The sequence below is a fragment of the Microcebus murinus genome, chromosome 12 (assembly GCF_040939455.1).
Source record: "Microcebus murinus isolate Inina chromosome 12, M.murinus_Inina_mat1.0, whole genome shotgun sequence".
Classification (NCBI taxonomy): Eukaryota; Metazoa; Chordata; class Mammalia; order Primates; family Cheirogaleidae; genus Microcebus; species Microcebus murinus.
The window spans coordinates 16348005-16375475 of record NC_134115.1 but is presented as its reverse complement, the minus strand read 5'-3'; the positions used below and the strand labels follow the sequence as shown (position 1 = coordinate 16375475).

At 43.9% G+C, this 27471-nt stretch overlaps 1 protein-coding gene across 4 annotated transcripts in view; it reads right to left on the bottom strand.

Annotated features, from left to right (window-relative positions):
• FRMD3 (FERM domain containing 3) overlaps positions 1-27471 on the bottom strand; it is a 255938-nt gene that overhangs the window by 48904 nt on the left and 179563 nt on the right. For all 4 annotated transcript variants that reach the window (XM_012779833.3, XM_012779832.3, XM_012779834.3 and 1 more), the window contains 5 exons: positions 26726-26849; positions 10072-10159; positions 8361-8449; positions 4998-5061; positions 4081-4169 (listed from right to left, as the gene is read on the bottom strand). In XM_012779833.3, the coding sequence (XP_012635287.2) occupies positions 4081-4169; positions 4998-5061; positions 8361-8449; positions 10072-10159; positions 26726-26849 (454 nt within the window). The remainder of the gene's footprint in view (positions 1-4080; positions 4170-4997; positions 5062-8360; positions 8450-10071; positions 10160-26725; positions 26850-27471) is intronic.

The following is a 27471-nucleotide window of genomic DNA, read 5'->3' as shown; positions in this document are numbered from 1 at the left end:
CTTTCAAAACAGATCGGTGGCCCCGGGCCAGGTGACAACCAGCAGCACATTCATGTCTTGAAAACACACTGGGGAATTCGTAGGCAACAGCCACAGGGCCTCTCTGTTCCCATGCAGGTGCAGTAAAAATGGAAGGAACAAACCACCCTTCCCAACCCAAGAAACGAGATCAGGGCCTCACTCTGCCAGCTGAAACCATAAAAACACAGTGCCAGTGGGACGGAGCTGGAGGCAGGGCCGGGACCTCTGCCTGGGAAAGGGTGGGAGCTGCAGATGAAGTGGGCACCCCACGCCTGTGGCTACCAGAATCAGACTCTTCAAACCAAAGGACTGAGCTCTGCATCTGACTGATGCTCATAAAAACTGTCACCATCAGCAGAGGGGGAAGTAATCGTCCCAGCAGCAAGCTGCCATGTATCAATGGGTTAATGTGCTTGGCAGATCTGCACACTGCAAGGCAAGTATTACCAACTGCATTTCACAGATGAAAAATAAAGAGGGGGCTCAAAGAGTTTAAGGGCTTTGTTCCAGGCCACACTGCTAGTAAGTGACAGAGGTGAGATCCCGACCCAAGCCCCTTTAGATGCAAAGCCCACGCTCATGACACTATGCCACAGTGACACAAGCAAATGCACAGGTCAATTCCAGGCCCCTCCATTCCACAGGTAAGAGGCAGGGTAGCCTGGCCTACCTGCAGTAGAGGTGCTGGTGCAAGAACTCGGTCAATTGCATACAGTCTGTGTTCACAGCTGAACCCCTCGGGTCTTCTGATGCATCCACAAGTGACTGGAAGGGATTTCTTTGACATGCCTAGCTGACCTAGGCAACGACAGAATTATCAGACTGATCTCCTTGCTAGCTGCCAGCTAATCTGCTTACTCTAAAATGTGCAAAACAGATTTTCCAGATTGCAGGCTTTTTCTCTCCCACTCCCCTCTCTCTTTTCAATTCTGTTTTTGCCTTTATTTGGCTCCATCTACCAACTGACTTCCTTGCACATGACGAAATAGCACGTGTGAAAGATGATGAATTAATGTCTCTCAGTTATTCCTTGATAGGGACACCCTGTGATTTCATTACAGGATCTTCAAGGCTGTGCCAAAGTCCTTCCAAGGAGGACTCACAGAGGCGGCTCTAGAAAGGCCTGTGTGTTCGTGTTCTTTGCCACCTCTCCCAGGCTGCCTGTGGGCCTTCGAGAGCAATCGCCACGCTTAGGGCCCCTCTGCTGCCTTTCCATGCTGTCTGAGCCCCTGCGTCTGGCCCTCATCACCTCTTTTCCTACCTCATCCACCCTCACACTGTGTCTCCCACTTCGCTGCCCTGGTCCCTTGCTCAGGCTGGGATGTCCTTCCTCTACCTGACGGGGTCTTCCACCTGCCAGCCCCCCAGCAGCAAGACTCATCCTCCCCTCTGGAGTCCCCTCTAGCATTTTATTTTCACTTCCCTCTGCGTCTCTTGTATGAACTAAAAATCTCCTGAGGACAAGAACCATGCCTTATCGATTTCATTCAGGAAAGATGTTTTCCATGCCTGGGATCTTCAGGAAATACAAAGAAAAGCAGAACCTACTTTCTGCCCTCAGAAAGGTCAGATCGAGCGCAGATATGTACGTAAGATCTATAGTAAGACAGAGATCAGATCTAGCACAGGTAAGTATGTAAATTCAACAGTAATATATGATATGTGATATATCTTGGTGTCGCCTTGTTTCTTGACTCCATTTATCACCTCCTCATTTGTGAGAAAATATTCATTGAAAATAACTAACTGAATATTTCTAAGTTACACTTTGATAGGAGCCAGATGTTTTCATTAAAGGAGGAATAAAAGAGTTCCAAAAGCTTAGGTTCCAAAAACAATGTCAGTTCCTCAAAAAGCTATACATATGTGTGTGTGTGTATGTATGTGTGTATGTGTATATATGTGTGTGTGTGTGTATAGTTACCTTATGACCCAACAATTCCACTCATAGGTATAAACCCAAGAGAACTGTCCACACAAAAACTTGTACACAATGTTCATAGCAGCATTATTCATAACAACTAAAAAAAAGGGGGGGAACCAAATGAACATCAACTGATGAACAGATAAACTAAACGTGGTCTACCCAAACAATAGAGTATCATTCCATCATAGAAAGGAATGAAGTATTAATACATGCTATAACATAGATAAACTTTGGAAACATTATGCCAGCCAAGTGAAAGAAGCCAGGAACAAAAGGCCACACAGTTTAGGATTTCATTTATATAAAATATCCAGAAGACGTAAATCCATAAAGACATAGAATAGATGGGTAGTTGCCATGGGCTGGGGAGAAGACTGGGAAGTGACTAATGGGTACAAGGTTTCTTTGGGGGATGATGAAAATGTTCTGGAATTAGAGAGTGGTGATGGTCATATAACTTTATGAATTATACTAAAAGCCACTGACCTGTGTACTTTAACAGGGTGAACTTTATGGTATGTGAATTATATTTCCATTTTAAAAATAATTAGGAAAACAAAAACCATTTAGGTTCCAAACCTAAGAGTACCAAACACTACGTTTCCCTCTCTGAATTCTCACATGGGTGGAGCATTCTAGACATGCTGATTTCTCAGAGGCCACCTGTATCCTTTTCCACCAGTACCCAAACATTGCAGGAGGCACACAGCCCTTGAGGTGGTGACAGTCATGGGAAGGTCTATTAATGCATGTCACCTTTTCCTGTCATTCCTGGAAGCATGGTGTTTTATAGGTCATTCTCATCCAGGGGGTTTCAAGTTATGCTCCTTGGTTTGCCCAGGACTGAGGGGTTTCCTGGGACATGGGACCCTCAGTGGAAACTGGACAACTGGTCACCCAATCTCCTGAAGAGCAACAAGCAATGGGTAAAAGGTTTTCAATTTCTAATCCTATCCAGGGCCAAGCCACGACCACAACTTCTCTGTTTTTTTTATCTTTTACATACTTGGCTTTGCCTATACTTCAGTTTAAGAGAAAGTGTTCTGTGGCTAAAAATGGGTTTAAAAATCATTATCCAAGCCATCATTCTCCGGATGGCACAGGAAGTTCAGAGACTCAGCATTCTCAGTGAGGCGAGTCTGATGAGCAAGAAAGAATCTCAGCACAGAGGGGAAACTGAGCAAAAGCCACCTGGCTGAGGTCCAAGGGTGGACAGCACTGGTGACCTGGGTTAGGTCCTTGACCGCACCCATCACCACCACTCCCCCAGTCAACAAGTGGGTCTCGGAGAGAAGGGTGGGACTCCATGACAGATCCTCACTTTGAACTTCTGTTGAAACCTGAAAGCTTTCAGGATGGTTTCTGAAGTCCTGTCCAGCAGCCACTCTCTGCGATCCTAGACTCCCACGGTGTCCCACCCTTTCTATGTACTGAAGCCTTCTTACTGGGAACATGGGTGATCCCCTGTCTCTTTCTCTGACTGTGAGAGCACATTCGACCCACACTCACAGTAAGCCGGAAGTACCAGAGAGTACCAACTCTGCCTTTCAAAGAAGCCCTCAACCAAATGAATGGAGAGTTGGTAGGGAAACAGCGTCCCCACTTTGCCCATCAGGGGGAGAACTCTGAGGCCTGTTACACAGTCTCTCAGACATCCCCAGCACAGCTGAGCCCAGCGGTCCCCGGCAGTGACCTGTCCAATAGCGCAGCCTGTCTTGCGTGCCCCCCCACCTCGCTTACTCACTCCCCGCTGGTATATCCATTGACTGCATCTCACATAAGCTACTTGCACTAAACTCTATGTCCCAGTCTGCTTTTGGGGGCGGGTACCCAAACAAAAACTGATTCTGTGGCATGTCTCATGTAAGTAGCAATTTGAAACACACACACACACACACGAACATGCACACAAACACTAACCCACAGCAACTCTTTGGGAAACACCTAACATAGAGCTCAGCACTCGGTCTATGGTTGGGAGTCACCCTGAACAATGCATCAAATTTACAATTCACTTAAGTATAGTAAAAAAGGACTCTATTAAAAGAAATGAAAATGCAGCCATTTGCAATACATAAGGAGTTCCATGGGTGCTTTTAAAACCTATGATTAACTGGATAAAAGCTACTTACTTATAAAAGGCCTGGTTCTCCACCCCACATTTCCAAAGATGTTTGCAGGCAGCTGGTGTTGAAGTATGGAATGCCAGCATGGCTTTCTTCTAACAAAAAAATAACAATACCAGAAAGGGCATGTTAAACACAGTTTATGTTTTTCATGTTTTTTCCTCAGGTGTTTACGTATTTGTATCCTGACGCCAACCACACAGATTCAGAGGAACTTAACACATTACCATGCTCTTTAAAGTATGTTGAGATGATATTTCCCCTTCTCTCACCCTGTGCAGACATCACTAACCGATCTAGGTCCTGTTTCTGGTAAAAAGCAGCCTCACACTCCTTCTCCTCAACGCTCCAGCCATCATCTACCTCTCTGACAGACTTGGATTAGTCTAAAAACTTGTTTGCCATCCTTGAATGACTAGTACTTGCACTGAAAACTAGGATCAAGAAAATCTGCAAACTTCCACAGCTAGCTCTAAAGCTGAACATTTAGTAATGGCCTCCTCCCAAATGCATTCCCTGGTGAGGCCACGACCTAAATCTGGTAACTCTCAGGACTTAATGGACTCAGTTTATAGCACTCTAACCAGCACTGGTTGATATTTAGCTTTGTAAGTATTCTTCATTTGCTTCATGTATCTGTCTCTTGGCAAAAATAAATAAATAAATAACACGTAGGCAGAGGCTCCATCTGTTATTCTAAAGTCTATCCCAATCTAGTTTGTACACAGTCAGCATTGCTCTCTGACTTTATTCTTAAATGTACAAAACCAGTGTTTACCTCTAAAATGTTTTTAACATGTAGCTTCCATTATCATCACACACTTCAAAGGCATGGTCTTCGGGTGCTACAATACTAAAGGCATATTTTATCTTGATCTCTCATGCACACACAACAACAGGTAGTTAGAAAAGCAGTATCTGACCTCCTTCTGGGTGCCAATCACATAGAATGTCTTCCCTTCAAACTTCAATTTGCAGACATCTGGCCTAAGAAAAAAAGAAAATCTCCGGGTGAGAAGAAAAAGAGTGGCAGCGAACCAAGGTACCTGCCTTTCCCGTAGGAATCCACTGACTCACAAATGCCAAGCAGACTGCAAGAAACAAGGTATTATGTTATCATCGGTGAAGGTCTGATGAGCAGCAAAAAGCCCCAAGTGAATTATACAGCAATTTTCTTCCCAAGAGAGGATCCATAGACAGCTCAGAATTATTTATGCCATTTTTTACAGTTAGGCTGCATCTTTCTTCCAGACGGCTCTAGAGTGTTCGTGAACATTAATGACCCAAACAACATTAACCAGCCAGCCCACTTAGCAAGGTAGGAAGGATGTGGTTATTTCAGACTCTGTTACTGCAGTGGTATGGATTCCCAGTATCTGACTCCCTCATCCTTCCACATCTGCCTCTAGGAAGTACATCCACCACCCTGACATTTTTCATTCCCATTCTCCCTGCTAAAAAAAGAATTGTTTTTCTATACTGAGATGTTCAAAATTGTGAGAACAACTTGAAGAATAGTGACCTCGAAACTTTAGGTTTCATCATAAGGAGCTGCCCAGTGATAACCTGCCTGAAATGTAGACCCAGGTCACTTCTTCAACAGGAAGGTATGTGCAAAGAGAGGAGAGAATTCTCCTTTTATTCCTTTGATCTAACTCCTGGCAGAGTGATGCATGCCCCTGTGCTTTTCCTCGGGGGGAAAAGAAGAGTAAGGTCATGTTAACCTCCTCTTTTAACCAGGTAGGGGATTTGTGAGAATGACAAAGTTCAGTTGATTTTTTTTAAAACATCAAAAACTAGGATTATGTTTGTTTTAGTAACATGGCTCTCACAAATACACATGCCCAAGCAGAGGCCAAGAAGGATGGAGTGTGCATCAGCACTGCACCAGGAATACCAAGAGGCAGACAAGAGGCAGAAGCCAGAAACAAACGGCCCAGACATCATCCACCTCCACTCTCCAGTGCACCCAGGAAGAAAATGAGACCTAATGAGGAGAGACACTTGCGACTAATCTGTACTGAGATGCACCAGGTTCTAACCCAACTACTCCAGGGCTCAACCATCTCAAAAACCTGATGGTCTGACATTCTTCAGGGCTCCCAGGCCTTTTGCAGTCCTAGTGTAGGGTAGGGAAGTCCCCAAATCACCCCACACTCCCCAAAGTCAGTAGGAATCCCTAGGGAAAGTGTTGTGGAATGGACTGAAGGTGACTGGCATTGGCGCTTCTTTGCAAGGTACCAAAAACCCAGAGAACACTGGATAACACCAGCATGCTCCATGTAAATTACACTTTATAGCTCACAAAGCATGCCTGATTTACAAAGCTCTCTCTCACACACTATTTCATTTGTTTCCTCCTTTCTCCTTCCCCCATCCCCAACAGGGCAGCCAGATATACCTGATCCCCATTTTACAGATCTGTACACTGAGACTCCGAGAAGTTCAACGATGTGTTAAAGGCAAATAAGAGTATTGACAATGTTAATGTGGAATAAGAAGAACAAGTGGGCACAGAGGGAGGTTGAAAGTATGAATTAATTTTGGTTGGGTGCAGTGGCTCACGCCTGTAATCCTAGCACTCCAGGAGGCAGAAGTAGGAAGATCACTCGAGGCCAGGAGTTTGAGACCAGCCAGAGCAAGAGTAAGACCCCCGTCTCTACAAAAATATAGAAAAATTAGCCAGATGTGGTGGCACACAGCTATAGTCCTAGCTACTCAGGAGGCTGAGACAGGAGGATCACTTGAGCCCAACAGTAAGAGGTTGCAGTGAGCTGTGATGAGGCCACTGTACTCTAGCTTGGGTAACAGAGCAAGACCTTGTCTCCAAAAGGAAAAAAAAAAAAAGCATGAATTGAGTGAAAGGCAATGATAGAGGGGAAAGGAAGCTATGTAGAAAAATTGGGGTCTTAGAGAAGGAGAGCTGATCCTAAAAGAGAGCAGAAGATGTCGGGGGTGGAGTGTACGTTAGCCAGCTGATGCTAACCTAGTAGAGAAGGTTTGAAAGGAAGGCAGGTGCTGAGAAAGGGAAGGGATTTGATAAAGAGGTTCTAGGAGATATCTGGAAGCAATGAGAACCATGAAACCACAGTTCAGGTAAGTGCAAGAGGGCATTTCCCACCCAGGACCAAGGATGCCCACTGGCCTATCAAGGAGAACCTCAGACCCATGGGGTCTTCAGAGTGAGCCCACCAGCTAGTAAGCCACAGGGGTGACAGCCTGTCATAGACTTGTTCCCACCAGAGAGGGAACTGAGTCAAGTTGTAGGTATGAATAAGACTAATCCTTTGCAATGTTCCTCTGTGCTTATAATGTTCAGCCTTCCTCATCCTTTATCAAAGCCATTTTGTCCCTTGATTAGACAGAACAAGCACCACTGGTCACCTACCTGCCTCCAGCCTCCCACTTTCTTACTGACACAACCTAAACCTTACCCTTCCTCAAGGTCAGGAGTTCATGCGGCTTATGTTCTTCCCAACCCCAGGGCATGGGTCTTGATCTGACCAGCCCAGGTGTGCAGTTCCCATTCTTCTCCATAAGGGCTGGTTTAAGTAGGCACATGTGACCCCATTCTCTCCAATTAGATATATAGGAAGTCTCCTACCAAGCTTCTGAAACAGTTATCCTTGTTTTAAAAGGAGACACGTGGAAGGGGCTGCTCTCCTCCAGGCTCTGGGCATTGCTGTGGGGCGCACATGAGCCTGGGGACAAAAGCCACCAGCCTGGGTTGGCAGAGAAGAAAATAGAATCTAAACTTTCATGGTGTTGTTGGGCAATTAAGTTAACAGACCGTGGAACTGCTTGCTTTTGCTTTGTGAGCTGATCAGTCCTCTTATTTGCAAGCCATTGTGAGTAGACATTCCTGTTACTTTTTGACCAAAGCGTCTCCGCTGATGCACCCGATAACAAAGGGTGAGTCTGCATCAAAGGGTCAACAGGAGAGGAGGGCGAGTAGGGGAGAGTGGGTCCTGAGCTGCTCCTGGGAACTCAACCTTCCCTGTGTCCCCTCTTTGGCCAGAGCAGTAGAAGCTACTGGTGACACTGAGACCTTCTCTTTGAAGGCACAGCCCCTGACCCCAGGCCTCCTGAGCTGACCCATCAGCTTGACAAATCCAATTCCCCACTAAAGGCAGCCTAGACTGAGTTTCATTTATGCATGATGAATCCCTTCAAGACGAAGCTCCAGGGTAAGACATTCTACCTGACAATTCCCAAAAAAAGCCAAACAGGGGAGGAGGAGAAACAAGATGAAGAAAAATGACACACTAGTCCAAAGAGGTACTCACCATTTTATCAAATGGATTCTCTTATTTCCCTGGAATACCACAAAGCCTGCAGCAGTGAATCCTAAAAATGTTGTTGTGCCTGTCGAATCCTGAAAAAAAAAAAAAAAATAGAAGGAGAAACCTGTTTGGATTAAGGAAAATAAAATAAATGATAAATGGCATACATAGTCCTCCTCACTCAGGTTAATTTCAGATTAATTCCAATGATTGCGGCAATAAACTAAGTTCCTGAGATGGAATTTCTAAGAGCAGGCCTTCCAAAATCGTGGTGGAGTCCAAGATTATGTAGCTCTTCCTTTTAGGAAGGGACCTTCTGCAACGTGAGGGACCTCCTGGAAAAATATAGGTTAGTCCCAAATCGCTCTGTCTACTGCCAAGCGTCTGGTGGGGCTGCCTGTGTTCTGTATCTGCTATGCAATGTGAACACACTGTCCTGGGTTGCCAACAGCACTCTGATGTAACAAAACCAAAGCCCCGAGCATCTAATCTAACTTGATGCAACCCCGCACAGGATTTCTGGCAATTTCAGTATAAAGATATCTCCAGAAAAAGCCTACCGTGGTTCCAGCCTAGATCAGGAAAACTAAGCAGCTCATAGACAAGTGAAGACAAAGGAATAACAACAACAAAAAGAGCGAGTCAGTCTCCAAGTAATAAATAAAATAGAGAAGCTCAAACTTCTGGGTAAAAACTAATTCACCAAATGGAATAAACAAGCCATTACTAGGAAGGGGCAGCTGGCAAATATTCCAAAGCCAATCGTGTAGGCAGAACAGGAGGACGCAAATGCCACCGTGAACAGGCACCACTGGCTCTCCACCTTGGCTGCACGTTGGAATCACCTGGGGAGCCTGGTCTCCACCCCGACAGGTCCTGATGTAATTGGTGGGGTGCAGCAGGTGCTTATGAAGGTGCCGAGGTGCTTCCACTGAGCATCCTGTGCTGAGAGCTACAGGCCTAGTGCTTTGCCAGATACTATTAGCTGGTCCAATCTGAGTAAAGAAATGTTCCAGGAAAACTCAAAATCTTACTTTTAAGAGCCTGGCTGATACAAATGCTTAGTTTAGGATGAGGGCTAGTGTCTGGTTAGTTTTAATAAATGGAAGGGAGGCACTGCTTCCATTAATGGAAGCACATTTCTGGAAGATGTGCGCGTGAGCATCACTTGGGAGCTTGAGGAAAAGGCAGCTTCCCCAGCGATGCCACCAGAAATCTGATGCAGTGGCTCTGGGTGAGCCCCAGGTGATGCTGACATAGGTGGTCTGCGTTTCACCCCTTGAGACAAATATTGTCAAATAATATGAGTCAAGGAAAACATTAAAAACAAGTACTCTTAATGCCAAAATGTAATTTGAAATCTTTCTCTTTTTTTTTTCCTTCCACTTTCCCATTTGTAGAGACTGCATTCTTGCTGGCAATGGGCTTGAAAGCAAATCTGTCAGGATCCTGTAACTTTGGAGAGTGAATTCCTGTACGTTAATTTAGGAAAATATCGCCACCACATAGCAATTAGGGAGCAATTGGAAGACTGCAGTGCAGAAAAGCAGCTGCCAGAACAGGTGACTCAAGCCCACTGTTGTCCCTCCCAAGTAGGGGCCGGGGATCAGGTTGTGGAAAAATCCTAAGAGGGTTCTGCCAGGCCTGCACGCCAATTAATTCTCTTTGGGGCAAAACAATCATTAAATGGTGACGGGCGGTGAAGGGCGGTTACCTTGCATGGGTGGGGATCCACTCCATAGGTTTCCAAAGTGTGAGCTTTCAGGAGTAAGTTAAATTCAGCAACCGGTGGGCTCTGACCTCTAAAACCACACAAGAAAAGCTGAAGTTAAAATGGAAAATAATAGGAACATAAAATAAAATGCAATATTCTAAATTAAAGAGGAAAAACCCTTACAGAAACAGTCATCAGTAAGCTGAAGGCTTATGTCTCACCACGAGGAGCCCTTTCTAAGGAATCTTGAGTCCCACAATAAACCCACACGCACTCAGGTGACCTGTACGGTTAACCAGGGTTACCAAGTACCCGATAAGTAGGCCCTTGCAAATGCAATCTTCATGTGAAATGAAACTCAGCGCCTGTTCTTTCCTACTCATTTAAAAGGATTATCCAGAGTAAGCGGCATGCCATCTCGCTCAGGGTAGAAAATGTGCCATCCTGTTACCCCATCAACAGGCCATCTGAGCAAAAGGAATTGTCAACCCTTCCGTGGAAAGCCCTGGATTTCTAAAGGAAATCTCAACCACGAGTCCTAGCACTGTCCTCCAGGGCAGTAAACAAGGTCTTGGCCTCAAGGGGAAAACGGTTACAAATATAGATGACCGGGAAGCCCTTCCAGAGCTAACTTCTAAACCAGGATTGTGCAACTTTTCAAAGACCCCCCCCCCGCCCCACTTTGACTAACATTACGATCCCGCGTGTATTTTAGAGAATCTGAATCATTTCCCAAGGATAATTATATAACTTTAACAAGCAAGAGGAGTTTGCTATGGGAAACAACAGAAATACATTTTTATTTTCAAAATGTAAAATCACATTGCAGTATTAGATCTACCTCCACCCAAGCTCCTCCCCAGAGACGATGGACGGCCTTCCCAACCCCTCAAGACAGGGAGAGTCCTCACGCCTCTAAATCAAAGCAGCACTCCCTCTGCCTTCTCCCTAAAGCCTTTCAAGTCTTCTCTTTACCCTTAGTGCACTGAAATTGTGCCCTGATACATCTAAAGAGCATCATTTTTTGCAAAATTATAAATTTTATTTAAAGAAATGTATAACAAACGAAAATATTGTAAAATGACAAAATGAGATAGAATCCCTAATAATACCTAGGATTTGGAGTTTGTAGCATTCTTTATTTATTCACCATGATCAGCACAGTGTGGACTGTTTTAACCCAACAACTTACATCTTTCTTTGATCATTTCTTGATTCCTTTTCTCCCTTCCCTCACTCCCAACCACTCTCTCTCTTCTCTCCTTTGAGACACCTTAGTAAATGGATTTTGAAAATTCTAGGTCTAATCTCCAGGTCTTCTAACCTTTATTTCATTCTTTGTATCTCTGCCTTTTGGTGCCACATTCTGAATTATTTCTTAATTCAAACATGCAGCTTGCTGATTTCTTCTTCAGCTGTGTGTATTCTGCTTTTCATCTCATTTATAAGTTTTTAAAAATACCAAATATTTAATTTCTGATGTAATATCCATGTGGATCTTGAAATAGCAGCCTGTTCTTATTTTGTGTGCATAAATTCCTCTTTTCCCTCCGAAGACGACCACATCCTTTCTATTAAGGTCCAATCCCGCTGGCTCCATTCACTCTGCTCCTTAGTGAAGGTCCTTGTGTGCGCTAAGAGGCTCTCATTCACGGAGTTGTTGTTTCCTTAAGTGTTTGGTGATTCTTGGTTGGACACTCATCTTTATGTTTGCTATATCTGTTTAACACAGCAGCCTCCAGAGGTTGTAGGGAAGGGTGGGATGTGCCACTTGGAAAGAGTGTGTATCAGTAACTTGATTTGGGCTGAAGTTCTAGTTCCTTCCGGGTGTTGCCCACACACAGGGTACCTCCAGCTTAAGCCTGCTGCTGCCCATGACTCAGGACAAGCAAACCAGAGGAAGGGGTCACAGTTGCCCAACTGCTCCAAATGCAGTTGCCCACTTACACCCACTGCCAGAGGCACCCGGAACCATTCCTACCCTGTTGTATGCATTTGGCCTGGATCCCCTCTGTTTCCTATCTTCCAGTGATAACTCAGCCATGAAAATAAATGAATTAAAGCTATATACAACAAGATGTATGAATATCACAAAAAAACAAAATTGAACAAAATAATCCAGATGCTATGGTTTAAGTGTTTGTCCCGTCCTACACTCACGTTGACACTTAACCCACAACGTAACAGATAATTGAGTCACAAGGGCTCTGCCTTCACGAATAGATTCGGTCTGGTGTGCTGAGGCCTTCCCACCCTGTGCTGCCCTGAGCCCTCTGGGCTCTGCAGAGAGTCCCCATCAGCAAGAAGGCCCTCACCAGGCCTTGACCTTCTCAGCCTCCAGAACTGTAAGGAACAAATTTCTTCTCTTTATAAATCCCCCAGAAATCCCTCTGATACTCAGTTATAGAAACACAAATGATTTCATTTCTATGGCTTTCCAAAATGAGCAAAACAAAACTAAAGTGTTAAAAGTCAGAGTTGCCATTACCTTTGGGGAAGAGGGAAGGGAATAACAAGGGCAATTGTCTATTTGACCTGGGTGGCGGTGACATACGTGCCCGCCTTGTGATAAGTCATGGAGCTTTACGCTTATGCTCCATACGCTTTTCTGACTCTGTGTTAGACTGCAACTTTGAGGAGTTTAAGAAAAAAGGAAAAGAAAGAAAGAAAAAAAAGGATATGAAGCACTGGGAACCCTCATCTATCACTGGTGTGACTATAAGCCGCAGCAACCCTTTTAGCAAACACACTGACATTTCCTAGAAAGGTTAAGAGTTGTGCAAACTCTATGGCCCAGAAAATTCCATGTGTAGATTTATAACTAAACTAGAGAGGGAATTATTCAAGAAGCCGTAGTAACTTTGTAATAGCAGAAACCTGGAAATGTCCATCAACAGGACAATGGATACATAAAACATGGCATGTTCACGTGATAGAAAATTAATTATACAGAGGTGAAAAGGAAGACCTGTGGCTGTAGGCAGCAATGTGGAAGAACTTCAGAAATATAATGTTGATATGGAGAAAATGAGATGCAAGAATAGAGTATGGGTCCAATTATATGAAAGTAAAACCAGACAAAAGTAAAGCAATACATTGTTAACTGATACATATATATGAAGTACATTTATAAAAGCAAAACAAGAGAATAACTAACTCAAAATTCAGAAAAGTGTACCTATGGGGTAGGGAGGAAGGTGGTCTGAAAGGGAGAAATAGGCAACTTCAGAACAGCTGGGAATGTTCTTATTCATAAGTAGATTTAGAGGTCCATGGGTGTTTTTTCAATTATTCCTTCAATCATACATATATTGTATATGCTCTGTTATATCCTCTTTCATGTATAATATATTTTTAATGATTAAAAAAGAAACAATGTTTGCCTATTTAATATTTCACTGGATGAGATATTATACAGTCTAAAAGGACCCCTGAACTAACAGTATTGTTCAGGGACATAACAGATACACATACAGAGCTATCTTTTACTAGACCCAAGCAGCAGATGAGTTTTTACACTGCCAAGCAATATACATATTGTTTTCACTTACTATCCATAAAGGAAGAATTCTTGTCTTCATTTTATAGATGAAGATTCTGACACTCAAAAGGCAAAAATAACTTGCTCAAGATTACATGGCTAGCAAGCGCAAATGCAAGTTGACCTGGTTCCAAAGTGCTTTTCAGGGCTTATACCAACATCATTACCAACGTTTTATGGTCAAGAGCCATCTGCCTGCTCTTCTGGATACCATGGCACAGCATTTCAAAATGACATGCTTTCTATCCTTTTCTTATTTAAAAAAAAAAAAAAAAAGAGAAAACTTTTTCAAATTCTAAAAATTGCATCTTATCAATGATAAAACAATTCATTCCCAGTGACTGATATTTAGAGCTGATTAGAGAGCAGAGATGTCTCCATTTAAATCTAAAACTAAAGCCTGCAGGTCAAATCTGGACTGGTGCCTGATTTTGTACAGCCCCCAAGCTAAGAATGCTTTTTGCATGATTCGAAGCAACCAAAAGAATAATAATATTTCATGACCCATGAAAATTATATGACATTCAAATTTTGGCATCCATAAATAAAACTGTAATGGAGCAAGTCACACCCATTTGTCTGTATATTGTCTATGGATGCTGTCATGCTACAATGGCAAAACTGAGTAGTTGCAACTTAGATTGCATATTCTGCAAAGCTTAAAATATTTACTATGATAGGTAGCCTAGTACAGAAAAGATTTGCTAGACCTTGAGCTGGGACCAGAACACAGAAATAGAAAACCACAGGATCCATGTCTGTTGGATTCTGCAAAACGAAGGTAAAAATAGTACCTACCTCCAAGACATGGTATAAAGAGTAAGCAAGTGACAAACGTAAAGCAGTCAGAGCAGTGCCTGGCACATGGCATGTTCTGTCCTTACTATCAGAATACTGTTTGTTGTTTTCCTAGCCCTTGTGCATGTCTGAAGTCAGAAATGCTAGCTGAGAGGGAGAAGCAGGAAGGATGTCAAGATATTCATCACAAAGCAAAAGTCCATCTTTAAAATAAAAATCCTCAGGTTGGCATCATTTGCTTTGGGTTTGGCTACAGACCTCCAGTGGCTACACAGTTAAAAGGCTTAATGGGAAAATTTACACACAGGGAAGAGCTAACTGCAAACACTCAGAGAAAGCAAAAAGATAAGAACCAAAAGAGAAAGGCAGGGACCCTGATAGCACGGAGACTCCTGAGGCCCCCAACTCACCAAGGAAGAAACCATTTAATGATCCATCTTTCAGGAAATCTCGAAGATCAATTAAATAGAAATACGGGAGTTTTTTCCCCTTGAGTCTCCCACTGGGCATTTGTTTCTGGAAAAAACTCTGGTAATGGAAAATAATGATTTTCTATCCTTTAAATCTTGCACCAGAAAATGTTCTGCTCAGATTAACAGTTTCCCTAATGAGACATTTAGAGGCAAAGATCAGTGATTAGTTGAATTCTTTTTTAAGAGCTAACAATTCTCCAAAGATAGGCTTTTCTAATAAATTAAGTGAGGTCAAGCAATTATGTATTGAGCTATATCTCTCCCTTCTGCCAGTCTTGAGTACATTTAGCCAAAGAGGAACCATTTCTCTTTTAATGATCTTCCTTTAGCATACCATTACATAGCGTACAATGACACACAGCATCCCAAGAACAAACGCAAATTATCAGTGGACATTCATTGTGGCATGAGGTGGGGATCTTGCCAGCAATGACCTGCACTACTCTTAGCACAAGTGGCAGGAAGGGGGTGGGTTTGGTTCCCTCTGACCCATTTGGGCCTATAGGCTCTAGGACCAATATGATGGTCTCCTAACTCTGAAAAGTAAAATTATCAATTTGGGTTAGATTACATTTTGCTGCAACTTGGTTGCAACTTCACTTATATTAGCTTGTTTGCAACTTTATATGTTCCTCACCACTGGCTTCAAATGTTTGGGAATGCTTTCAGGACTTGCCTTTAGCAGGGCTTGGGACCCAGCACCTGTGAGACTCCAGAGAGCTGTCTATGCTTCACAGCGTGGCTGCAGACTTTGGGGGCTGCAGGGAGACTCCTATGCTCTTCAGTCCCATCCCTGAATCTCTAGACTTCAGAATATCTTTCCATCTGGGCAAGGGCCACGCTGCCCTGGCTGGAGGTGTGGAATGCCTCAGAGAGACTGCACCTCCTGCTGGCGAATGGCCTGGCTGGCTGCCCTTACCTCTACCCATGGCACATTCCTCCTGCTCCCATCACTCCACCAGAAGCGGAAACAACTCTTCTTCTAGGAAGGACATTCTGGATTTTACTAATGTTTAGATTTCTTTGCCTCCTTAGATGGGCTCAAAAAAATATAATTTTGTAGTTTTTCCAGCTTGTTGGTACTATTTTGGTGTTAGGAGAGATCAATGTCTCTTGCCTTTCTATATCCTAAATAGAAAGGAAGGGAGAGTTCCCAGTCTGTCATTCCCAATTTCTTATTTAGAGAGGGGCATTATCTCATTCGAAACCCTTGGGGATCATTAGGGACACGCTCTTTGCAGAACATTAGATAAAACAGTGCAGATTTGGGTAACTGCCATGCTATGAGGGAGATAGTAGTGATGCCCCGGGGCCACGCAGAGACAAGGCTTATAGGAGAGCAGCAACTTAGACAGACATTAGAGCACAGTGCATGAAAACTCAGGTCAGGTGCTATTGCTTCCTGATTGTGCAGCCTTGGGTAAGTTAGTTTCCCAGAACTCTGTTTCCTCAACTGTAAAAGATGGTGGTTGCAAACACAACACCAATGGAGGCAAAAGGTGAATTGGCTGAGCAGGGCTGGTAGCGATTCAGAAAGCAGTGACTAGTTCAAAGAGGCACCGCTGCTGAGTATTGCCACACAGAAGTCAGAGCCTAATGTGATCAAATCCCCTCGTTGCTAGCAAAGCTGGAACTATATGGTAACTGATTACATCCTTTAAACTATTAGTTGGCCCAAAGTACATGTGTCAAAGTTGGCCCAAAGTCAATGTGTAGACCAAGGACTGTCATTTTATAACCCTCGCCTTGGACTCCAAGGATCCCTCAAGTGTAGCAACTGGGTGTCGAACTTCTTTGCTGTTGGCTAGTGACCTCCTGATAGCCAAAGGCTCTGAGTGGTGGTTATAGCTGTCTTTGACTGTTAAAAATTAGGAAGCAAATTAATTGTTGCTTCATGAATACTATTATGTAGATAAAATCTTTCAAAACATGAGGCCCTGGGGGAGTGTGGATGATAATGAATGGGACCCCAGCCTGGGGCTGAAGCAGTGGAAAATCTGGCCTAGGCCATTCCACACTGCTACAGTGCCCCATGCAAAGCTTTCCTTCAGTGAGTATTTGTTGTATGAATAGATGGATGGAAAGGTGCATGGATGTCTGGATGAATTGTGGATGGATGGATGGAAGGATGGATGAATAAATGCGTTGCTATAGTCTCCTTGAAAGTTCAAAGGGTCTTTCACGCTATGCATAAGTTAGAATCACATGTTGAGGTAATCAGAGAATGTGTTAAGTAAATGGCTGGGCCCTGCTATCAAGACAGCCACTCCCTCCTTCTTCAGAGCCACATTGCACTTTGGTGACATTGCTCTTTCCCCCTTCAAGACACTTTAGCCAGATTTCACCTCTATAAAAAATGTTAATGGCTCAGGCGCATTCACCACTAGCCCCTGGCCCCTCCCTCCCTAGAAATGTCCCTGACTCTAGGACACATAATGTAAGCATTTAGTTTTTACAGGCAAAGCATGTGATGCCAAATGGTCCCATCTTCCCATTTCTAAAAGGGTGTTACACCAAATAGTAACAGAAAATGCAAATGGATTTGATATCCTATTAGGGAGTGAGATTTTAGGGATTTGGAAGGAACTTACGAAGGGGAAGGATACAGGGAGAGGAAAGAGAGATGACAGAAAGTACATCTTAAGAGAGACTGGGGTTGTAAAATAATTGGACATTTCCCATCTTCCTTTCACACAATAAACACTCTTCTCAAAACTGACAAAAGCATTTCTTTAGAGGGCCCTTGTGACCTATTCATCAGAAGCACAGGTAGAGGAAATTTTTCATGTCAGGACATTTATTTCTAGAAAGCTAGACATTTTTTAAACTACAACTCCTCACTGGGAAGCCATGGCACATGATTTACAAAGAATGTGAATTTTGAGAAATAGAGACAATGACTCTTTGTAAAAGACATTGCATCACTGTTGCTTCCAGCACAAACCTCACTGCATTGGATCATTACAGCGGTGGTTAACTGAATTATTTTCTGCTCCTTGGGGGCAAGGAATATACTTCATCAAAACCACTTTACCACCAATTGAGCTTTTTGAATATGTAAAAGCTGATGAGCTAAGACCGAAGTTAATGCAAATGTCTTTGCCCCTGATGATAAACTTGATGAACTGGTGATGAGAGGAAGGTAAGACTAGGTGGAGGAGGGAGGCCACAAAGGTGGACTGAACGCAGCCTGCACAACGCTGCTCTCACGGAGAGGATCAAAAGTGGTGTAGACATACCCATCTTTGCATCAGGCGTCTGAGAGAGAGCCCTGGGAATGACGGACAGGAGGTGGGAGTGAAGTGCAGAGGTAGAAGTGGGATGAGCTGCTCAGCAGGGCTGGAGGTAATTGGGAAAGACACGCACACGTGAGAAAGGGAAAGAGCAGAACAGCCCAGGCTCCAGGCTTCCCCTAGGACACTGCACAGTGGCAGCCCCACTGCAGCAGGCATCGGGCTAACACAGAGACCTGGCTGGAGGCTGTGCAGCCACCCTGCCCTGCAGAGACGGCATTGCCGGCTTGGGAGTCCTGGGTGCTGCCAATGGCACCAGGGTAACAACCCATCCCCAGACTGCTACATTTGCCCAGAGATCAGACCTGTGACTGCAGCCTGCCCCTCCTCTCCACCAGGCAGGTGGGGAGTGGGGAATCCTGGCACTCATATGTGCCCTGGGGGAAGGTGATGTGAACCCCTGCTGCCACTGCTGCCACCTCTGGGGGCCCTGGGCAGAGCAGGAGACCAAGGGCCAGGCACCCACTGCTGTGGCCTAGGCGACCCTGCTCAACTGCACTCCCTGCAGGACCTGGGCAGAGCACGTGCCTGTAGCCCTCGGCACCCACTGCCCACTGCCAAGGCAGCTGGATCGCTGCCACAGCTGCCTGAAAGGCCCTGAGCAGGACAAAAGCCAGCCCAGCGGTGGCCTTTGGGTCTGGGCAATCTGCATACCATGGACCTCCACCACCCTGCACAGGAGCCCTGGGCACCACACCCTGTGTGTGTCCTGCCCCACCTGTGTGCCCCGTCCCATGGCTGCCCTGGCCTGTGCGTGTGAGTGCAGCACCCTGCAGACCTGCTCCACCCTAGTAAGTGCCCTGCCCCACAGGTCTGCTCTGTCCAGGGGCTCCACTCCACCCCACCTGTGATCTATGACTTGCTGACCCCCTCCACATGGGGGGGGGCACTCTGCCCCACGCCCTGTGGGTCTATGTGGCCACTACACACTGAGCATCTGCTAAGCCTTGCACTGCACCTTGCAAGGGCCTTGCCCAGCCCACGTTCCTGGTGCCTGGTACCTTGGCTGCCCAGGCCTGCACACATGGGCTCTGTGCCCAGCAGACCTTCTCCGTCCCATGCATATGCCTCATCCTGTTGGATGGCCCCACCTCGTATGCACACCTGGCAACAGGGGGCAGCCCTGCCACAGTGGTTGGATGACAACCACAGGAGAACAGGGGAGATGCAGCAGAAAAGCAGTGTTAAAGGCTCACAGCACAGCCACCCCTCTCCAGCCTGGGCAGGCTTCTGGAATAGGATCCAAGCACACTATCCAGGAACCCATCCCTGTCTTCATTAAGCAACAGAGGTCTCAGCAGAAGAGAACATGTGTACCATATCTGCTATCTGTTTTGAGCTGAGCAAAGTGGCCCCAGATGAGAAAGCACCAGCATGAAACTCCAGCAACATGAAAAGACAGGCTGTCTCCCCACAAAAGTATCACAATAGCTCTCCACTAATAAGCTCTAACCAAAAGGAAATTGTTGAGATGACAGATATGGAATTCAGATTATGAATGGTAACTAAGGTGAACGGAATTGAGGAGATGGTAGAAACCCATCTCAAAAAACCCAAAAAATAATTGAGAATGTGAATGAAAAATTCACTAAAGAAATAGATAACCTTAGAAAAGAGGTAACAGAAATTAAAGAAAGAGTCATTTAGAGAATTTTAAAATACATCATAAAGCAATAACTATAGACTAGACCAAGCAGAAGAAAGAATTTCAGAGCTTGAAGACAAGGATTTCAAAATAACTCTGTCAGTAAAAAAATACAGAAAATAAAAAGAGCAGAGACCTTTCAAGCCACAAGAGATTTGGGTCCCATTTTTAGTTTTCTTTTCTTTTCTTTTCTTTCTTTCTTTTTTTTTTTTTTTTTTTTTTTACTTAGAATCAGTTAAATATTTCTCTTTTTTTTAGCATATTATGGGGTACAAGTGTTAAGGTTACTTATATTATCCATGCTCCCCTCCCCCCTTGAGTAAGAGCTTCAAGCATGTCCATCCCCCAAATGTTGCACATCTTACTCATTGTGGTTGTATATACCCATCCCCTCCTCCTCTCTCCCACCTGCCTGACCCCCCATAAATGTTACTCCTATATGTCCACTTACATGTTGATCTGTTAATACCAATTTGCTGGGGAGTATATGTGGTGCTTGTTTTTCCATTCTTGAGATACTTCACTTAGTAGAATGGGTTCCAGCTCTATCCAGGAATATACAAGAGATGCTATATCACCATTGTTTCTTAAAGCTGAGTAGTATTCCATGGTATACATATACCACATTTTATTAATCCACTCATGAACTGATGGGCACTTGGGTTGTTCCCACATCTTTGCAATTGTGAACTGTGCTGCTATAAACATTTGAGTACAGGTATCTTTTTCATAAAGTGACTTTTGATCTTTTGGGTAGATGCCCAGTAGTGGAATTATTGGATCAAATGGTAGATTCACTTGTATCGCTTTGAGGTATCTCCATATTGCTTTCCACAGAGGTTGAACTAGTTCGCAGTCCCACCAGCAGTGTAGGAGTGTTTCCCTCTCTCCACATCCACGCCAGCATTTGTTGTTTGGGGACTTTTTGATAAAGGCCATTCTCACTGGAGTTAAGTGATATCTCATTGTGGTTTTGATTTGCATTTCCCTGATGATTAGAGATGTTGAGCATTTTTTCATATGTTTGTTGGCCATTATTCTGTCTTCTTTTGAGAAGTTTCTGTTCATGTCCTTTGCCCACTTTTTGATAGGGTTGTTTGATTTTTTTCTTGCTGATTTTCCTGAGTTCTAAATAGATTCTAGTTATCAGCCCTTTATCAGATGTGTAGCTTGCAAAAATTTTCTCCCATTCTGTGGGTTGTCTGTTTGCTCTCTTGACACTTTCTTTGGCTGTGCAGAAGCCTTTTAATTTTATTAGGTCTCATTTGTTTATTTTTGTTGCTGTTGTGATTGCCTTTGAGGTCCTTTTCATAAATTCTTTGCCTAGGCCAATGTCTAGAAGAGTTTTTAGTTTTCTTAAGCAGAATAACTGCAGTCAAGAATTTTGTACCCTGAAAAACTAAGTTTCATAAATGAAGGAGAAAGAAAGTCTTTCCCAGACAAGCAAACACTAAGGGAATTTGTCACCATTAGACCTGCCCTACAGGAAATGCTTAAAAATGCTTTGTACATGGAAAAGAACAATCGATACCCACTAATGTAAAAACACCCATAAGTTGAAGCTTGCAGCCCTTATGAACCAGTAACAAGGGAGAAAACAAAGCAACCAGGTATCATTCAACATGATGAATGGAACAGTATCTCCATATCAATACTAACATTGAATGTAAATGGTCTTAATGTTCCTTTTGAAAGAAATGGATGGCTAAATTGAGGAAAAAACATACCCCAAATATCTCTTATCTCCAAGAAACCCATCAAATTTGCAAGGATACTCACACACTCAAGGTAAAGGGATGGAAAAAAATATTCCATGCAAATAGAAACCAAAAGTGAGCAGGAGTAGCTATTCTCATATCAGATAAAATAGACTTTAACAATGTGCTTAAAAAAAAAAAAGACAGTCATTATATAATGATAAAGGGAGCAATTCAGCAAGAAGATGTAACAATCCTAACTATATATACACTTAACACAGGAGCCCCCATATTCATAAATAAAGTACTACTACATCTAAGCAAAGAAATAAACAGCAACACCATAATTGCTGGGGATTTCAACACTCCACTGACAGAACTGCACAGATCATTGAGGCAAAAGAGAAATAAAGAAACCCTGAACTTAAAAAGAACTCTAGAACAAATAGACCTAACAGACATCTACAATACATTCTGCTGAAAAACTACCAAGTATCTATTCTTCTCATCAGCACATGGGACATTTTCCAAGTTAGATCATAGTTAGCCTACAAAACAGTCTCAGCAAATTCAGAAAAATCAAAATCATTCTGTGTATCTTCTCAGATCACAGTGGAATAAAACTAGAAATCAACTTCAAGAGCAACTCTCAAATCTACACAAAGTCATAGAAATTAAACAACCAGCTGCAGAATGAGACTTGGGTCAATGAGGAAATTAAGATGGAAATCAAAAGATTTTTTTTAACCGAATGATAATCATGACACAAACATCCAAAATCTATGGGATACAGAAAAAAGTATTAAGAGGGAAATTCATAGCCTCAAATACTCATATCAAAAAGACAGAAAGATCACAAATTAACAAACTAATGTCGCATCTCAGGAAACTAGAAAAAGAAGAACAAACTAAATCCAAAGCCAACAGAGAACAAAAGAAAGGAATAACAAAGCTCAAGCAGAACTAAACAAAATAGAAACAAACAAACAAACAAAAATTACAAAGGATTAGTAAAAAAAAAAAATTGGTTCTTTGAAAAGATAAACAAATTTGACAGACCTCTGGCTAGATGAACAAGAAATAGAAGAGAACCAACCAATCTGAAAAGGCTATATACTGTATGATACCAACTATGACATTTTGGAACAGGCAAAACTATGGATATAGTAAAAAGATCAGTGGTTGCCAAGGGTTAGGGAGAGTGGGTCATGATTTTTAGGACAGTAAAACCAACTCTGCATTTTAGTATCGTGGTATTGATACTGTAATGATATGATACTATACATTTGTCCAAACCCATAGAATGTACACCAAGAGCAAAATCTAATGTTAACTATGGACTGTGGGTAATTATAATGTATCAACGAAGGTTCGTCAGTTATAATAAATGTTATGCTTTGGCAAGGAATATTGCTAATGAGCGGAGCTATGCATCTGTGGGGGCAGGGGGTATAGAGGAAATCTCTTTACCTTCCCCTCAATTTTGCTGTGAACCTAAAGTTCTCTTAAAACATAAAGTCCATTTAAAAAATGAAAACAACTCTATTAGTTGATGAGATTGTGAAGGCCACCAGCTGTTTTCTAGCTGTCCCAGCTTGCACCATCTTCTGGACACCTGATAGAATTGGGCAGGACCACGGGACTGGTCCAGACCAGAGAGCTGTAAGCAGAAGTGACATGTACCGTGTCCAAGCTGAGGCATGACCTTCCAGAGCTCTCTTTTCCCTTTGGCTCAGCAACTGGCAAATTCAAGCTTTTGATTTCCCTGAGTGACCATGATGAGCAGAGCCCCTAGATGATCTCGGGTGGACACCAAGGAGAAAAAGAAAGAACCTTTCTCATTTTCAGGCACTGAGCTTTGGGGGTTGTTTGTTTTCTCAGCAAAATCCAGCTTATCCAGACGGTTATAGAGATGATCGATAACTACAATATGCTATTATATTTGCAAAACTGTGACTTCTCACTACCCTCCAGTACAGTCAAAGATAGGGCATATTTAAGGAAGAAAATGTGATCCAGGCATGAATTTTAATTTTCCCTCATTAATCTCTTAAACATTTAAAGGCATCTAATTTAGTCTGTGGAAACTCTTAGTAAAATCTTGGTCTTCTACTTTTGAGCACTGTAAAACTCCTAGGAGTATCTTTCATCTCTCTCTCCCTCTCGCTTCTCTCTCTCTCTCGCTCTCTCTCTCTCTCTGTCTCCTCTCTCTCTTTCTCTCTCTCTTTCTCTCTCCTCTCTCTCTCCAAGCAGTATGTAACCTCCCACAGAGGAAAGTACTTCTTTCTCGCTGATTAATTTTCCCCCCAAAATGGCAACTTTTGTCCCTTCCTCGGAGAGAGCATAGGAGCAGAATGATTGTAATCAATAAAAACTCCGGGAGAAAGTTAAGAAACCACCCCTGCCCAGGTGAACATGTTTATGCCACTCTGATTCCTCACCATTTCTGCTCATGTTTTGAGTATCTATTTTGTTTTCTTTCTCAACTACTTCAGAAACCAGGCAGGAAGAAGGAGGTTATTTATCAGGCCCCTCAACCCCCTGGAGTCCTCTCAGGAAGTCTCCAGAACAGCAGTTCAGTGGCTGCAAACCGTCCCTTTGCAGTGTGGGCAGGTCATGGGCTGACCCTGGCGAGCAAGGTGGCCACGCGTCGATGCAGCCCCACGCGGGTCTCCTCCATCTATGACTCCTCCTGGCACCGCCACGTCTGCAGAGCAAGCCGACCATAGGCCCAGTTCCCCACGTGAGAAGGATGACACTTTCTTGACCTGTCAGCGAAGGGCTGGCAGAGCCCCCGAAGCACCTGCAGCCCCTGCAGCAGGTTTCCCATCTGACTCAGAAAGCGCCTCCCACCCTGCACCGTCAGCTGCTTCCGCTCTTCTTGTCTTCCACTCCAAACCCGAACTCTCTGTCTGCTGTATGATACGGAATGAAATACAGGGCTACTTGGTGAGAACGAGTAAATATACACAAGAAAATACCCCTTCACGCTGCCCTTGCAATGTGACATCATCCCCGGCAGTGTCATCCTTCGGACCCACAACTTCAACCTCTTCGCAAGGGCTTTCTGTATGTTACAGACATACATCGCCACATGTGCCATACATGGCAGCTTGGATCAAACCAGGGAACTTCCTCCCCAGACGAGTAAACTGTGGCTGACTAATGCCCTGAGCACATGGTGATCACTGTCGTGGACATCAGCACACCCAAGTGCTGGCACAGAGTCCAACCTACAGCTTGCTGAGTGTTAACAAAACAATATAGAATCTCCTTTGATTCACTCATTTCCTCATGAAATCCAGTAGGCCACCAAGTCTTGCTGCACGTCTCTTGAGACTCTCCCCTTTCAATTTCCCTCCCTCCTGTTCTTTTTCAGGCCCTTAGCATTTCTTGCCTGGATGGCAGAAATTACAAACCGGCCTCCCTGCCCCGGGTCTCCATCCTCGAGCACCACTGACACGATGATCACCGTGCAACCCCCAGCTGGCTGCCTGATTTCTTCTCAACAGCTCAGCACAGGAAAAGAGCATTGGTGCCCATGTCAGGCAAGTCAGGGCTCAAGTCCTGTCTCTGCTGTTGACTGACAGCCCGAGTACTTTAACCACCCAGGTTGCACTTTCCTCATCCCATGCTGGGAGCAATAGTAGTACCCACCTCATAGAGTCTGGGAGGACTAAGCAGAAAAATGCATGTAAAACTCTTAGCGCAATATTTTGGCATCCAGCAAGTGCTCAGTGGATGTTTATCATTATCATATGTGCCAAGCATTTGAGGCCCTGCAAATTTGTGTCACAGAAGACCTTTCCATTCCCATCTCCTCCCAATCCAGATAGGGGATGTGACTCCTTTGCCCAAGGGTTCCCACCCCGTGACTCCTAGGACCCTCCAGGCCACAAACCCCTCTGCAGGAATATTAGAACTTCGTGTTTGCCTCTAGCACACCTGTCTCCAAAATGGCAAAAGAGTAGTGAGAATTTCATGTATTTTCAACAGAGCTTTTCATTAGGAGACAATATTCTAAAAATGCCCATATAGAGGGTATGTTGCTTTCAGAAATAAGTTCGATGTTTTTATATCTAAGAGCAAGGGCCATCTTTTCTAAGCTGAAATAAGCTGACACCTTGAATGCCCTCACATAGACTCTTCTCAGACTCACCAGAAGGGGGAGTGCCTGCATCAAGCAGGGAACTGGAGCACTCCCTCACAAGGGGACAGTTACTTGTTCCGGAATTCATAATCCAGGGATGCTATTTTCTTTATAATTACCAGAGGCCCAGAAGATGGAAGCATCTCAGCTCTTGCAGCTCTTCATCAATACTTGTCACAACACTGCCCATGCTTGCTATTATTATCAAGAAGAATTCTCCTGTGGTTTGCACAGGATGTAAATTCTAGTTACAGCCTAGAATGCCCGCGTTACGTGAATTCCGAGTAGGCAGTGGTTCCCATGCATGCTTCCTTTTCTTCCCGGCAGCCTATGCGGAGTGGAAGCATCACACAGTGCCCAATATCACGGGCTCTAGCCCAAAGCTGCCTGAATTCAAATCCCGGCTCCGACAGTTACTCTCTGTGTGACCTTGGGTGAGTTGTTTAACTACTCTGTGTCTCAGTTTCTTCATCTGTAATATGGAAATAACCAGTAACCTATCTCCTAGGTTTTCGTGAAGACCAAATGAGTCAATATGTGCCGAGTGCTTAGAACGCTGTCCCGGTACACAGTGAATACTGGATGCGATTCTGCCAATTCTACCACCACCGCTCTGTGGTTATCACCCTGAAGCATCACAGATGAGAAAGGGAGGAGCAGATGCTCAATCTGTCATCTTGACAGCAGCTCAGCAAAGGGAACCTTGTCAATGGTGTCTACTCTACTTGCAGTCGATGCTTCCAGCAACGGCCACGGGACGGGAAAGGATAATGCAAACTTCAAGTTAGACAGGATTACTTATTTACCCCAGATTTCACTTTCAGAAACTCAGGGTGGTTAGAAACCCACATGTGTAAGAAAATATATGGCTCTAATAACTGCTGATGGTCCACAAACAGCCACCCCAGGGACCCCACACTGGTGAGATTGTCACTGAGGGAGGACACCAGGGTGTCCTTGGCAGGGCCCAGAAATGTTGCTCTGCAACTTACATATTCCCTGCAGTAAGAGTACTCTCTTACCTTTATCGTTATTGCAAATGTCTACCCATTATTACCTGAGTTCATTTTTATGAATCTCCACTATTTTTCTTTCCAGCTTCTGTGACTGCTTGGGGAAAATCTCAAACTCACTGATGTAATTCTCGGGATGCTCATCAGGATCGTAATCACCAAGCTCAGCTGCAACCAGGAAAAAATAAAGAGAAAGAGAAAGATTAAAAACAATAACATGAGCAGGGTGCATATGGAATGTCTCCTGCCATCCAAAGAAGAGGCCGGAGGGAGCTCACCCAACAAAATGTATGTGTGAGCATGGAAAGACCACAGCCTGTGTGTCTAGAAGCTCACGTTGCAATGCAGCTCTAGCTGTGTGAGCTTGGGCACTGGAGAACCTTCTCTGGGTCTCATTTTCTTTGTATAATAAAGGAATTTAAATCATTGTTTCTCAATGGGGGCACTGTTGGCATTTTAGGGGAGCCCAGACAATTTTATTATTTTATATTTTCTAAGGAATTACAGGACATTTAGTACCTCTACCCTTCAGGCACTAAATGCTAGTAGCATATCCAGTCATGGTGACTATCAAAACTGCCTCTTCCCAGGAGTTAGTCAAAGGATACAAAATTTCAGTTAGACAAAAGAAATACATTCAAGAGATCTGTTGTAAAACATGGTGACTACAGTAGTAACAAGGTATTACATACTTGAAAATCGCTAAGAGGGTAGCTTTTAAGTGGTCTCAGCCCCACCACCAAAAAAAAAAGATAAGTATGTGAGGTCATGCATATGTTAATTTGCTTAA